At 54.3% G+C, this 13,992-nt stretch overlaps 1 protein-coding gene across 1 annotated transcript in view; it reads left to right on the top strand.

The window, feature by feature from the left end:
• The first annotated feature begins 6,289 nt into the window (after nt 1-6,289).
• Nucleotides 6,290-13,992, top strand: part of IFT140 (intraflagellar transport 140) — a 68,353-nt gene continuing 60,650 nt past the window's right edge. The window contains 3 exon segments of the mRNA XM_007939646.1: nt 6,290-6,436; nt 9,278-9,499; nt 13,480-13,601. Of these exon segments, the coding sequence (XP_007937837.1) occupies nt 6,290-6,436; nt 9,278-9,499; nt 13,480-13,601 (491 nt within the window).

Raw genomic sequence — 13,992 nt, 5'->3', positions numbered from 1 at the left:
GCGGGATCGGGCAGTGTTTCGTTCTGCTGTGCATGGGGTCGCTATGAGTCGGAAACGACTCGATGGCACTTAACAACAACAAGTGTTCTAAAATACAGAATTTGCTTAAGCGTCTGTCCCAGCAATAGCTACATTTTCCTCTTTTATTTTCTCACTTTTTCCACAATTTTGGTCTTTTTCGCTGCTTTTTGGCTATTGTGACTTCTTCCTTTTTAATGATGTTGACCACTTTTGAAAAAACACCGCATCTGACGACGGGTCAAGGCCAGACCACCCCTTGCTAATGCCTGCAGGCATACAGTCTGTCACCATCGATCAAGATGGTTTCTGGTGGTTTGAGTCCGTATCTTTGGCCACAATCTTCCAAATGTGTCCATATGAGCCCTAAACTTCATATATGTAATAAATGACCTGAAAACGTTAAGAAAACGGTGAACCCGTTGTGTTGTTTCGAAATACTCTTGAACCACTCCCTCCATTTTAAGACAAGACAAAGACAGGAGAGCGAAACAAAGGGCCTGGGACAAGAACCGTTCAGCCTTGAGAGGACCCTCCTATCAGACTAATGGGAGATGAAAGCCCCTGCCAGAAGAGTGGCTTGTAGGAAGCACTGAGTTCCTGATTACAGAGATGGACAATTTGGCGGCGGAATTTGTGATGGTCAGACAACGTGATGCATGTAATCAGTATCACTAAATTGCACACGTAAAAATGGGCAGGTGTTGTTACATATATATATAGCTGATCCTGGCCCATAGCTACCCTCTAGAACAGAGTAAAACTGCCCCAAAAGGTTTCCTAGGCTATAATGTTTATAGAAAGGAGCTCTGGTGTTGTAGGGGTTAAGGCATTTGGCTGTGAACCAAAAAGGTCAGTGGTTCGAACCCATCAGCTGTTCTGTGGAAGAAAGATGAGGCGGTCTGGCTCCCTCAGAGATGAACCGCCTTGAAAACCCAATGAGGGTCACTGTGAGTCGGAATCAACTTGATGGCAGCGAGTTACGTTTGATCTTTACAGAAAGAGCCCTTGTGGCGCAGTGGTTGAAACGCTTATCTGCTAGCCGAAAGGTGGGCAGTTGGAACCCACCACCCTCCTCCGAGGGAGAGAAATGTGCCCGTCTGCTCCCATAAAGACGGCAGCTTTGGAAGCCCCGTAGGGTACTCCTACCCTATCCTATAGAGTCACTAAGAGCTGAATAGACTCCAGGGCAGTGGGTTTGGTTTGGAATTGACAGGAGCAGACTGTCAGGGCTTTCTCCTGCACAGCCACTGGGTGTGTTCAAACCGTCGACCTTTCAGTTAACTGAGCACTTTACCGTTGCACCAGCAGGGCTCCTTCCATATAGTTACAATTTTAGCCCTGGTGGCTACTGACTGAGCACCTTTCTGGTAGCAGAAAGGTGGGGGGTTTAAACCCAGCAGCTCTGCTGGAGAGAGATGTGGTAATCCGCTCCTATCACAATGACAGCCTTGGAAACCCTATGGGACAGCTGTATTCCATCCTATAGGGTCGCTAGTCGGAATCGTCGACTCGATGGCACACGACACCTTCGGTAGAAAGATTAAAACGGAAAAAAAGAAGAGTGGCATCGCGTTTGCACCGCAGTCCGCCCCGTCCTGACGTGCCCCCTAGAGGTTGGAAAAGTGTCAACAGCTGCCCTCCGCCCTAACGAAGCCCGCGTCCCCCGACCGCTCCTGGTCAAGCTCCCCTTTTCCCGGTTCCTGGCGCCCTGGCTCCGCGTGCAGAGCTAGCTTCACTAACCGGTGAGAGGGCTAACCCGCACCAAACCAACCCCCGGCCGTCACCCTATCCCTTTGACAAGCAGAGCGGCCGACTCGCGCAGCGCGCAGCCGCCAGGGGCCACCCCAGCACTCGGAGCCGCACGAGCGTTCCCGATCGTCTTCGGCTCTTTCCGGCCTCTCGCATCCTGCCGTTTGATTCGGCTGTTTCCGCTTTCTGCGCGCAGCCGTTGTCCCGGCAACGCGCGGCGGCTCTGAGGCCCTGGCTGAGGTGAGCTCCTTCTCCGGGCGAGGTTGGCCCCACGCCGGGCCGGACCGAGGTCAGGACTCGGGAGGCCGGGGTGGGGTACAATGAAGGCCCGGGCGTGGGAGCCGGCGTCCGGTAGGCGAGGGGGCAGAGCGCGGCGACTCGGGCGAAGGTCGAGGGCGATTCGGGGGCCGCGGTGAGGACTCGGGGGGCTCGGGCTCGGGGGTCCGCGGGGCCGGACTCGGGGGGCCCGGGCTCGGGGAGGCGGGCTGTCCAGATCTCTGAGGTTCCCTCCGGCGTTACCGCGAGTTCTTTCCCGCCCCAAATCGGTCCTCCCGAGACCGGGCGAGGGGCCGTTACGCCCGGGGCCCTAACTTGTCCACCACCCCGTTTTTGCACAGCTGTTGGAACGTGGAATAGGGATTCCGGTGACTTTTTATGTTTTTGTCAGCCTCAGGCCAGGTTAGGGGTGGGCAGCGGCCCAGGGAGGAGCCCCTGGTGGCGCAGTGGTTAAAGCGCTTGGCCACCAACCTCTAGGTCAGCGGTTCAAACCCACCGGCCTCCGTACAGGAGGAAGATGAGGCAGTCTGCTTCCTGAAGCTCTGCAGCCTCGGAGCCCCTGTGGGGCAGGTCCATTCCGTCCTGTAGGGTCACTGAGTCGGGATCCACAGAACCACAGTGGGTTTGGGTTTGGGTTCTGGGAGCCCAGGCTGTCTAGCCGTCCACTCCAGTGTCTACCCCAGTCGGTGGTGGGCGTGTCCCCTCACCTTCCCGAGTTACTTCAGAGGACAGTTATAGGTCCATGAGCATCACAAGAGAGCCACAATCCCAGGTCCCTACTGGCTCTCTGAGCCGACATACACCCCTTTGGAATGCTCCGCGGTGGGGTGGTGGGGGGCACCCTCGAAAGAACAGAATAAGAAAGGAAAGCGTTGTGGGCCGTCTGTCCAACACCCTGTCACATCAATTGATACCCACGACCTAGTGCGTCACATAGTGTCCGCTAGATGCAGCTATGTGACCCTGCACTGGCTGCAGGCCCACGGCAGTGCCCTCAAAAGTGAGGCTTCACTCTAGTTCCTGCCCACACCCCCACCCTCAGCCCCCTATGACCTGAAGGACTCCCTCTGTGGCTCCTTTTCTTTTCTTTTCTTTCCTTAATTTTTATTGTGATTTGGGTGGAAGTTTACAAAGCAAATTCATTTTACATACAGCAGTTCACACACATTTTGTTTCTTGACACTGACTGCGATCCCCACAATAGAACAGCTCCCCTCCCACTTCCTCCCTGTAGTCACCTCTTCCCTGTGTCCTTCCCTCCATGCACTCCTGCCCCCCGAGCTGTCTCCCTGTGCAAACACTGCCCTCCTGATCTCCCATGATTGATCACTCTGGGGAGTGTATCTACCTGATGTAAATATTCACCCCTTATGGCTGTCTGTTGTGTGGCTGGAAGACACAGGACTGAGTTCATTTCAGACCCGAAGGGTAACTAGGGGCCCTAGTCTCAGGGGTCTCACCAGGCTCTCTCAGACCAGCAAACCTGGTCTTTTTATGATTTTGAGTTTTGTTCCACATTGTTCTCCCACTCTATCCAGGATCTCCTGCACGACCCCTTTCCGAGTGGTTGACAATGGTGGCCAGGCACCATCTAGTTCTTCTGGTCTCATGGTCATACAGGCTGACATTTGCATGGTCCACTAGTCCCTTGGACGCATTGTTTTCATGCGTCTTTGATATTCTTTGTTCTGGACGAGGAGAGACCATTGTTGGATCTAGATGGCTCTTTGCAAACTTTTAAGAGCCCGGTTGCTACCCACCGAAGTAGGATGTAGAACAATGTTTTTGTGCAGTATTTAGGCCAATTGAGCTTGGTGTCCCCTGTGACCGTGGTCCCAGGGCCTCCGTTTCTCTGGGTTTCGTTACAAGACGTCTCAAAGGGGTGTTGTTGGGTGCTGTCAAGCCCATTCCAGCTCAGCCCCTGTGACAGAAGAGCTCCCCATAGGGTCTCCAAGGCTTCCGTGCTTACGGAGCAGACGGGGTCTCCAAGGCTGCTGTGCTTACGGGGCAGACGGGGTCTCCAAGGCTGCCGTGCTTACGGGGGCAGACGGGGTCTCCAAGGCTGCCGTGCTTACGGGGCAGACGGGGTCTCCAAGGCTGCCGTGCTTACGGGGGCAGACGGGGTCTCCAAGGCTGTTGTATTTACGGGGGCAGATGGGGTTTCCAAGGCTGTCATGTTTATGGGAGCAGATGGCCAGACTGGGTGGGTTCCACCCACCAATGTATTGTTTCAGAGCCGAGTGCTTAACCATTGTACCACCAGGGCTCCTCAGGGGCCTTATGTGAATGTGCTTAACAGATTCTGTCCCAAAATGCCTTGAATGGGCCCCTTACAGAGGTTGTGAAGACCTTGGACACGTGGGAGGCGAGAGGGCAAATCCATTAGTAAAAGCTGAACTTTTTCTTTTCCCCAAAGCCCAGGCATTTGCCCACCATTTCATGTTCCCGAGACCCAGAGTTTGTTTTAGGGGCCGGGACTGTGCACTTGTTTTCTGAACAGAAATGCCACGGACAGATTGTCATGGAATAAGTATTTCATGAAGGTGTCCTGGCGGTACAATGGTTAAGCCACTCAGCTGCTTCTCACAAGGGCCGGGTCTGTCCCACAGAGCTGCTCTGAGGAAGGGAAGATCGCAGCCTGGACGACCCTGGGGGCGATTCTCTTGGGGGGTCTTCGTGGAGGGTTCTGGGATTGAGGACCTGTGCTGTGCAACGCAAGGAAGGTTGTGGACTTGGGGTGCTCCAGCTGGTGCCTACCTATGGAGCACATCATGGGGTGGGAGGCTGGTTGATCGGTCACACATCTGCAATAAAGTTTGAATGCAGAGATCCGGCAGGGCTGGGGTTCTCCGAGGTTCCACAACAACTAGAAGCCACATCAGGAGAGCTTCCAGGGGAGAGGGCATGTCCTGGGTGCCCGAAGGAGGAGGGAGAGAGTGGGCAACGCACTTGGCTGGTAACCAAAGGTCGGCAGTTTGGACCCACCAGCCACTCCTCAGGAGAGAGATGAGGTAGTCTGCTTCCATGAAGACTGACAGCCTTGGAGACCCTGTGGGCAGTTCCACTCTGTCCTCTAGGGGCGCTGTGGGTCAGAATGGACTCCAGGCAGTGGGTGTGGTTTGGGCTTTGCTTCTGTGAAGACTGACAGCCTTGGAGACCCTGTGGGCAGTTCCACTCTGTCCTCTAGGGGCGCTGTGGGTCAGAATGGACTCCAGGGCAGTGGGTGTGGATTGGGCTTTGTTTCTGTGAAGACTGACAGCCTTGGAGACCCTGTGGGGCAGTTCCACTCTGTCCTCTAGGGGCGCTGTGGGTCAGAATGGGCTTCCTGGAACCACCGCTGCTGAAAGCGAGAGCCTGATTCCACACCCTCCTCCAGGGGTCGGGCTTGAGTGGTTCTGAATAATGGCAAATCTGCCCACAGCTGGTCTCCCCAGACCGATTCTTGGGTAGCAACTCACACCCCATACACAAACCTGCTGCCGTGGAGTCGATTCCGACTGACATCGCCCCTAGAGGACAGAGTGGAACTGCCCACAGCGTCTGCAGGGCTGTCAGTCTTTGTCCCACGGAGTGGCTGGCTGGTGGGTTTGAACTGCAAACCTTTAGGTGAGCAGCCAAGTGCTTTAACCACTGCACCACCAGGACTCCTTCCTCACTGTCCTGGCCCTCCTGGAAAATGACAACACGTACCTCTTCCCAGGATTCGCAGGAAGGATGAGATGGATTCACAGGCTTATAGGTCCAGCTCTCCACACCCACTGTGACTTTGTTTCTGGACTCTGAGCAACAGCCCCTCTTCCACCACTGGGATGGGGGCTGCATGAGCCGTGGTCTTCACGCCTTGGGAAACAGCACCGTATAGGAGTCACCTTCCATGTCCCAGGGCAGCTTGTATCACTTGGTTTGAAGATTTTTCTTGAAAGAACGCTGTGGAGACATGAAACAACCCACCACACCAAGTGCCCACAGCCTGGTGACGACCCGTGTGTTGGAGCAGAGCTGGCCTCGGGGGCTTGGCTGGGGCCTTGCGGAAGCAGGTCACCAGTCCTGGTTCCTGCAGTGCACGGGTGGGTCCAAACTGCCAGCCTTCCAGCTCACAGCCAAGCGTTGAACCATTGCGCCACCAGGCACCAGGGCTCCTTGCCCTTCTCCAGCTACCGTTACTCTGTTTGTTGTGTTTGGAGCCCACAGGACTTGGTATGTTTTTGTCCCCTGCAGGCCACCACTGTGACGGGATTTCGCCATGGCCCTCTACGTTGATCACCGCATAGAAGCCCCCGACTCAACCGGCTCACCTTCCCACATGAGCTGGCACCCTGTCCACCCCTTGCTGGCGGTGGCCTCGGTCAGCGCCATCTCGGGAGGTGGCGTGGGCATCTACCTGGAGCAAGTGGGTCTGAACAGCTGCTCCTGCGAGAGCTCCTTGTTCTGCTTTCTGTTTAGTGGGTGTGAGTGTGCATGGGGGTGAGTGTGCGTGGGTGTGGAATGTGCGTGGGTGTGGAGTGTGGTGGAGTGTGGGCGTTCTGTGTGTGATGTGTGTGGGATGGTAAGTGGTGTGGTATGGGGTATGGTGTGTGCGTGTGTAGTATATGTGATGTGTGTCTCATGCATGTGTGTGCACATAGTATATGGTGTATATGTGGTGTATACATGTGTGTGCGTGCATGGAGGTATGCATATGTGTGTAGTGCATGTGTGGTGTGGTATGTGATGTTTATGTGTGTGGGGTGGTGGTGTGTATGTGATGTGTGTGGGGTGCAGTGTGGTGTATGTGTAGTGTGTGTGTATGGCGTGTAGTGTGTGCATGTGTGTGGTGTGGTATGTGAAGTTTGTGTGCATGTGTGGTGGGGTGCAGGGTGTGATTTGGTCTACTTCTGTGTGGTGTGTGTGTGATGTGTGTAGTATGTGATGTGTGTGGTGTGGTTGCATGTATATGCATGTTGTGTGTGGTCTGGTGGGTGTTTGTGGTGTGCATGTGTGTGTTGTGTTATGTGTGCGTATGTGTGGCGTGTACATGGTGTGTGTGTGTATGGTGTGTGATGTGTGTGCATATGTGTTGTGTGTGTGCATGTGCATGTGCATGGTATGGTATGTGTTGTGTGTGATGTGTGTGCATGTCTGTTGTGTGTACATGTGTGGTGTGGTATGGGGTGTGGTGCACATGTGTGTGTGTGTGGTGTGTGCATGTGTGTCGTGCCTGTGTGGTGTGGTATGTGGTATGGTGTGTGTGTTGTGTGTGTGTGTGGTGTGGTATGGGGTGGTGTGTACATGTATGCTGTGCATCATGCATCTACACCATGTATGTTGTATGTGCACGTATGTGTGTATAGCATATATACATATGTACAACATACCTATATGAGTATGTAAATATACATATGTTGTTGTTGTTATTTGCCGTCGAGTCAGCCCTGACTCATAGCGACCCCTCCTTGGGTTTCCGCAGTTATCACTACAGAAGTTGTTGTTTGCTGTCGAGTCGGCCCCGACTCATAGCGACCCCTCCTTGGGTTTCTGAGGCAGTATCACTACGGAAGTAGGATTGCCCAACCTTCCTTCCGAGGAGTGGCTGGTGGGTTTGAACCGCCAGCCTGCTGGTTAGCAGTCAAGTGCTTTTAGCCACTATACTACCATTGCCCAACCTTCCTTCTGTATATACATATGCATTGCTTATATGTATAATGCATGTATGTTGTATGTGCAGGTATGTGTGTGTGTATGTCTTGTGTGTGTGTTTTGTTGTCATGGTGTGTGGGGGTATTGTCATGGTACGTGTGTGGTGTGTTGTCATGTGTATGCGTGTTTTGTTGTCATGGTGTGTGTGTTGTGTCTGCATGGTGTGTTGCCATGGTGTGTGTGGATGTGTGATGTATGTGTGTGTGGTGCATGTGTGTTGTTTTGTCATGTGTGTGTGTTATGTTCTCATGGTGTGTGTGTGTGATGTGTGTGTTGTGTTGTCATGGTGTATGTGTGTGGTGTGTGGTATGTGTGGTGTGTATGTGTGTTGCGATGTCATGGTGTGTGTGGTATGTGGTGTGATGTATGTGTGTGTTGTGTGTGCATTTTGTGTTATGGTGTGTGGTATGTGGTGTGATGGGTGTATGTGGTGTGTGTGTGTTTGTGATGTCATGGTGTGTGTGGTATGTGGTGTGATGTATGTGTGGTGTGTGTGTGGGTTGTGATGTCATGGTGTGTGTGGTATGTGGTGTGATGTATGTGTGTGTTGTGTGTGGGTTGTGATGTCATGGTGTGTGTGGTATGTGCTGTGATGTGTGTGTATGTGTGTGTATGTGTGTGCATGTTGTGTTGTCATGGTGTGTGTGGTATGTGGTGTGATGGGTGTTGTGTTGTCATGGTGTGTGGGGGTATTGTCATGGTAAATGTGTGTATGTTGTCATGTGTATGTGTGTTGTGTTGCCTGTCATGTGTGTGTGTGTTGTGTTGTCATGGTGCGTGTACATGTTGTGCTGTCATGATGTGTAGTGTGTGTGGTATGTGGTGTGATGTATATGTGTGTTGTACTTGCGTGCTGTGTTGTCGTTGTATGTGGTATGTTGTGTGTGTGTGTTGTGTTGTCAGGGTGTGTGTGGGGTATTGTCATGGTATGTGTGTGTTGTGTTGTCATGTGTATGTGTGTTGTGTTGTCATGTGTGTGTGTTGTGTTGTCATGGTGCGTGTACATGTTGTGCTGTCGTGATGTGTGGTGTGTGTGGTGTGTGGTGTGGTCAGATGCTGCCATCTAGCTCATTCCTAAGGAAAACCCGTCCCAGCCATCGTCAGTCTCAGTGGGGTCCAAGTGCCTGCTGTTAGGAAAGCCCCCCTCCTGGGCTGGAAGCCCTGCTCGTGCAAGTTCATCTCTCAGCTGCTGACCTGTTCGAACCCCCCAGCGGCTCCACGGGAGAACTTCCTGGCAATCTGCTTGTGTAAAGACGACAAGGAGACCCAATGGGGCAGTTAGTTCTCCCCTGGGTTGGCTGACAGCGTGGACAGTGCAGGGCCCTGGAGGCACTGTCAGTCCTGAGCCCTGGGGCCGTGGCTCTAGTCCCCTGCAGGCATGGGTTGGGGACATGGGGACAGAGTGCAGGACCCTGGAGGCGATCTCTTGAGATGGAAGGGAGGGCAGCAGGGGGGAGGAGAGACGCTGTGTCGCCGGAAGCTCGGCTCTGGGCAGCAGAAGTGCTGGGCGTGGCTGCCACCGTCCTAGGAAGGGGTTTCCCTCCTGTCCCACCAGGGAGAGCATGTACCCGACACGCACATCGAGCGACCGAGCCGAGTGACATCCCTCTGCTGGCACCCGACGCGGCTGGTCCTGGCCATCGGCTGGGAGACGGGGGAGGTGATCACGTTCAACAAGCAGGACAAGGAGCAGCACACTGTGCCCCTGATGCACGACACTGAGGTCACCGTCCTCTCCTGGAGCCCCAGCGGGACCTGCCTGGTGTCCGGGGACAGTGTGAGCAGATGCTGCTGTGGGGGCCCGGGACGGGGCGAGCGGACCCTCGCGGGGGCTGCTGGGGCCGGGGGCGGGGCGAGCGGACCCTCGCGGGGGCTGCTGTGGGGGTCTGGGACAGAGTGAGTGGACCCTCGCAGGGGCTGCTGGGACCCGGGGACGGGGTGAGCGGGCCCTCGCAGGGGCTCCTGGAGCCCTGGACGGGGCGAGCAGACCCTCATGGGGGCTGCTGGGGGACGGGGTGAGCGGACCCTCGCGGGGGCTGCTGGGGTCCGGGACGAGGCTCGTGGACCCTTGCCGCTACTACTGGGTGGGGGTGGTCTCGGACAGATTTTGTTTCTCTCATGGTAAGATACGTGCTGTGCTTGTTGGGCGCTGTTGAGTCCGTTCCGACTCCTAGTGACCCGACACGCAAGGTCCTGTGCCATCCACACAGAACCCTTTGTTGTAAGTGCTGTGTCATCGCCACATGGAGGGCCGTCCCCTTTGTCGCCGACCCTCCACTTCACCAGGCAGGACGCCTAACCCAGGGAATGGTCCCTCCCAAATGCGTGTCCACAGTGTGTGATGAGGTCTCCCCTCCTCTGTCTGAGGAGCACGCTGGGTGTACTTCTCCTGAGACAGATCTGTTCTCTCTTTGGCTGTCCGTGGTTTAGCTGATAATCTTCACCAACCTATAACTCAAAGGCATCGGTTCTTCGTCTGTCTTCTTGTTAATCGTCCAGCTTTCACATGCTTATGAGGTGATGGAAAATGCCGGAACCCCTTAGTCCTCAAACTGACAGCTTTGCTTTGGAGCACGTTGAAGAGGTCTTTTGCAGCAGATTGGCTCAATGCAGTATGCCAGTTGATTCAATGCAGTAGGCCGGTTGATTCAATGCAGTAGGCCAGTTGATTCTCCTGACTGCCGCTCCCATGGGTGTTGGTTGTGGGCGGAAGTGAAATGAAATCCTTGACAATGTCTTTTGTCTGTGTATCATGGTGTTGCTTATTGGTCCAGTTGGGAGGATTTTGGTTTTCTTTATGTTGAAATATGATCCATACTGAAGGCTGGTCAAACACATGTACAACAAAAAAGGCCATTTCCGCCATCTTTGCGTGTGGTTCAAAGACACTGATTGTGTTCACCGTGTTGGGCAACTGGCCCCACTGGCTATTCCATGATGCTGTCATCCTCCAAACAGAAATACTGTAACCTACAGCAGGAACCCTCCAGCCCCTGGTAACCTCTGCTCTATACCCACCTCCATGTGTCTGCCAGGTCTAGCTGTCCCATGCAAGTGGGTCACGCTGTAATTGTCCTTTGGTGTCTGGCTTATGTGACTCAGCACCATGTTTTCAAGTTCGTTTGCATCACAGCAGGTATCAGGCCTTCATGGCCTGGTGACTGAGTGCTTGTCGTCTTCGTTATCTGATGCTGCTGTAACAGAAAGACCACAAGGGGGCCTTTAACAAACAAGCTGATTTGCTCACAGATTAGTAAGCTAGACGTCTGAGTGCAGGGCGCTGGCTCTGGGGGAAGGCTGTCGTGTCAGCTCTGGGGAGGGTCCTTGTTCCTGGTTCCTGGGGGATCTGTGTGTGGCATGGCATCTCCCTTCCCCAGCTCTGCTAGCTCACTTGTTTAATCTCTTATATCTCTGAAGAGACAGACTCAGTGATTGGTACACCATGCGACCCTCAGTCTAGACGCCTATGAGACCAGAAGAACTAGATGGTGCCCAGCTACCACAGTCATCCACTCAGAGGGGGATCTATGTAGGAGATCCTGGACAGTGGGAGAACAATGTGGAGCAAAACTCAAAATCATTTAAAAAAAAAAAAAAAAACAGTGACTGTTTGCTGGTCTGATAGAGCCTGATGCAACTACTGAGACTATGGCCCCTAGCTGCCCTTCAGGTCTGGAATTGAACCCACTCCTGTGGCTTCCAGCCAAAAAAAAGACAGACATACGAGCTGAACATTTACATTAGGTAGATACTTGGAGAGATCAATCATGGGAGAACAGAAGGGTCTGGTATGCACAGGGAGACGGCTCAGGGGGCAGGAGTGCATGGAGGGAAGGACACAGGGAAGAGGTAACTATGGGGAGGAAGTGGAAGAGAGATGCTGCGTCATGGTAAATTGTAGTAGATATCATGAGACAAAGTGTATGTGAGCTGCTGTGTGGAAAGTGAATTTGCTCTGTAAACTTCCACCCAAATCACAATTAAAAAAAAAGAAGAAGAAAGAAAAGAGATGGACCTAAAGCACACCGTGAGCCAGTCCTGCCACATCCGCATGAGACAACCACCCCACGGGGGTTACAGACACAGGGCACAGGACCAACAGCGCATGCCTGGGGGGACACGTCCGCTGCGTGGCAGCCACACCCAGCCTCTGGACGCTGGCTGCAAACCTGTGATGCCTGTCTGCGCCGGGCTTGGAAGCGTGTAAAGAACCCATCGCTTGAGATGTGTGCCTGCCAGTTGCACCCAGTCTTGTCGGACGCCTTTTAAATGACCTTCACTAGGAAACAGTGTTTCGTACACACAGATGTGCCCCTGAGGTACTGGCACTGACTAGCACCCCGAGTTGCCAGCGCCTACAAGCACCCTGCCACCTTCCCTCACCCCGCTTGTCCAGGTCAGGGGCCTTCACTGCTGAACAGTAAATGCGTGGGGGAGGGGACAGATCTCCTGAAGAATTCAGTGGTTCATCCGTGTGCACACGGTGACCCCTCCAAGGGGTACAGACGGAAAGGGGGGATCACGGTGCACACAGCAGTTGAGCACTTGGCTACTAACCAATGGGTCAGTAGTTTCAACCCCCCAGCCACTCCGCGGGAGAAAGATGTGGCAGTCTGTTCTAGTACAGGCTGACAGCCTAGAAGACCCTGTGGGCAGCTCTGTCCTCTAGGGGCGCTGTGGTTCGGAATGGACTCCAGGCAGTGGGTGTGGTTTGGGCTTTGCTTCTGTGAAGACTGACAGCCTTGGAGACCCTGTGGGCAGTTCCACTCTGTCCTCTAGGGGCGCTGTGGGTCGGAATGGACTCCATGGCAGTGGGTGTGGTTTGGGCTTTGCTTCTGTGAAGTATGAGCCTTGGAGACCCACTGGGGCAGTTCCACTCTGTCCTCTAGGGGCGCTGTGGTTCGGAATGGACTCCAGGCAGTGGGTGTGGTTTGGGCTTTGCTTCTGTGAAGACTGACAGCCTTGGAGACCCTGTGGGCAGTTCCACTCTGTCCTCTAGGGGCGCTGGGGGTCAGAATGGACTCCACATTCTGTGGAGTGTGGGTTTCTTTGGTTAACTTCTCTGTGAAGAAGCCTGGCAAGCATGACCTCAGGCAGGGGATCACAGTAAGAGGTCATGTTGAGAGCCCATGGCCCTGAGACGATGAGATGGGAAGGGAATCCCACCTCCCTGGCCCCCTCCTGAAGAACCTATCACTCCAGTCTCACCCTGACAAATGCCAGCAGAGGGTCCTTCTCCACCACCCTGGCCCGTGCTCCTCACAGCTGTCAGGAAGGGACCACAGGACACCTTCTGAGACACCACCATCCCAGAACAGGAAGGGCTGCCAGGGGACGCGGGAAACTTGGGCACGCAGTGGGTATTAGCACAGATGCTGGGTGTTGGTCCAGTCACTGTGACATCACACTGATGGCAGGCTTGTAACAGGGGACTCCACAAACCAACACTCTATTTAGCAAAATAGACACGTCCCATGATGCATCTCCCGGGACAAGGATGGGAGAGGTGCAGTGAGCTCACTCCCCCGTGGTGGTACACACTTGAACTGCAGGTGTTTCGTGGGAGCAGGTGGTTTTGCAGTTATGGAAAAACCACAATGAGCCTGTGATGTCTCATGCAGCACGGTGGTCTCACGTAGCATGGCGGTCTCGTGCGGCATGGCGGTCTCGCGCAGCATGGCGGGTCTCGCGCACTGTGGCAGCCTCACACAGCATGGCTTGTGGCTTCTGGCAAACCTTGCAGTCATGTCTTTGCAGCTCGGGGTGCTGCTGCTGTGGCGGCTGGACCAACGAGGCCGGGCACAAGGGACCCCATTGCTGAAACAGGAGTATGAACAGCACCTGACACACTGCATCTTCCGGCTGCCCCCTCCTGGCGAGTAAGTGTTGTCATCGGGCAGCAGATCGACTCTGACTCACGGTGCCCCGACAGGACAGGGGACAGCTGCCCTCCAGGGTTTCTGAGGCTGTCATCTTTACAGGAACACAGCACCAGGCCTTTCTCCTGCAGAGCCACGGGCTGGGTTTGAACTGACAACCTTTTGGTTAGTAGCCGAGCACTTAATTGTTGTGCCACCAGTGCTCCTCTTGGAATACCTGTATTGTCGTGTGGCATCAGGTTGATTCCGACCCACAGCACACCTGGAGGACAGAACAGAACTACCCTATCTGATTTCCCAGGCTGTCGATCTTCACGGAAGCAAAGCCCAAACCACACCCACTGCCGTGGAGTCCATTCTGACCCACAGCGCCCCTAGAGGACAGAGTGGA

The sequence above is a fragment of the Orycteropus afer genome, unplaced genomic scaffold (genome assembly GCF_000298275.1).
Source record: "Orycteropus afer afer isolate SDZICR_OR568_19922 unplaced genomic scaffold, OryAfe1.0 scaffold00061, whole genome shotgun sequence".
In the NCBI taxonomy this organism is placed as follows: domain Eukaryota; kingdom Metazoa; phylum Chordata; class Mammalia; order Tubulidentata; family Orycteropodidae; genus Orycteropus; species Orycteropus afer.
Note: the sequence above shows the minus strand (reverse complement) of the source record. Positions and strands in the feature narration are given on the sequence as shown.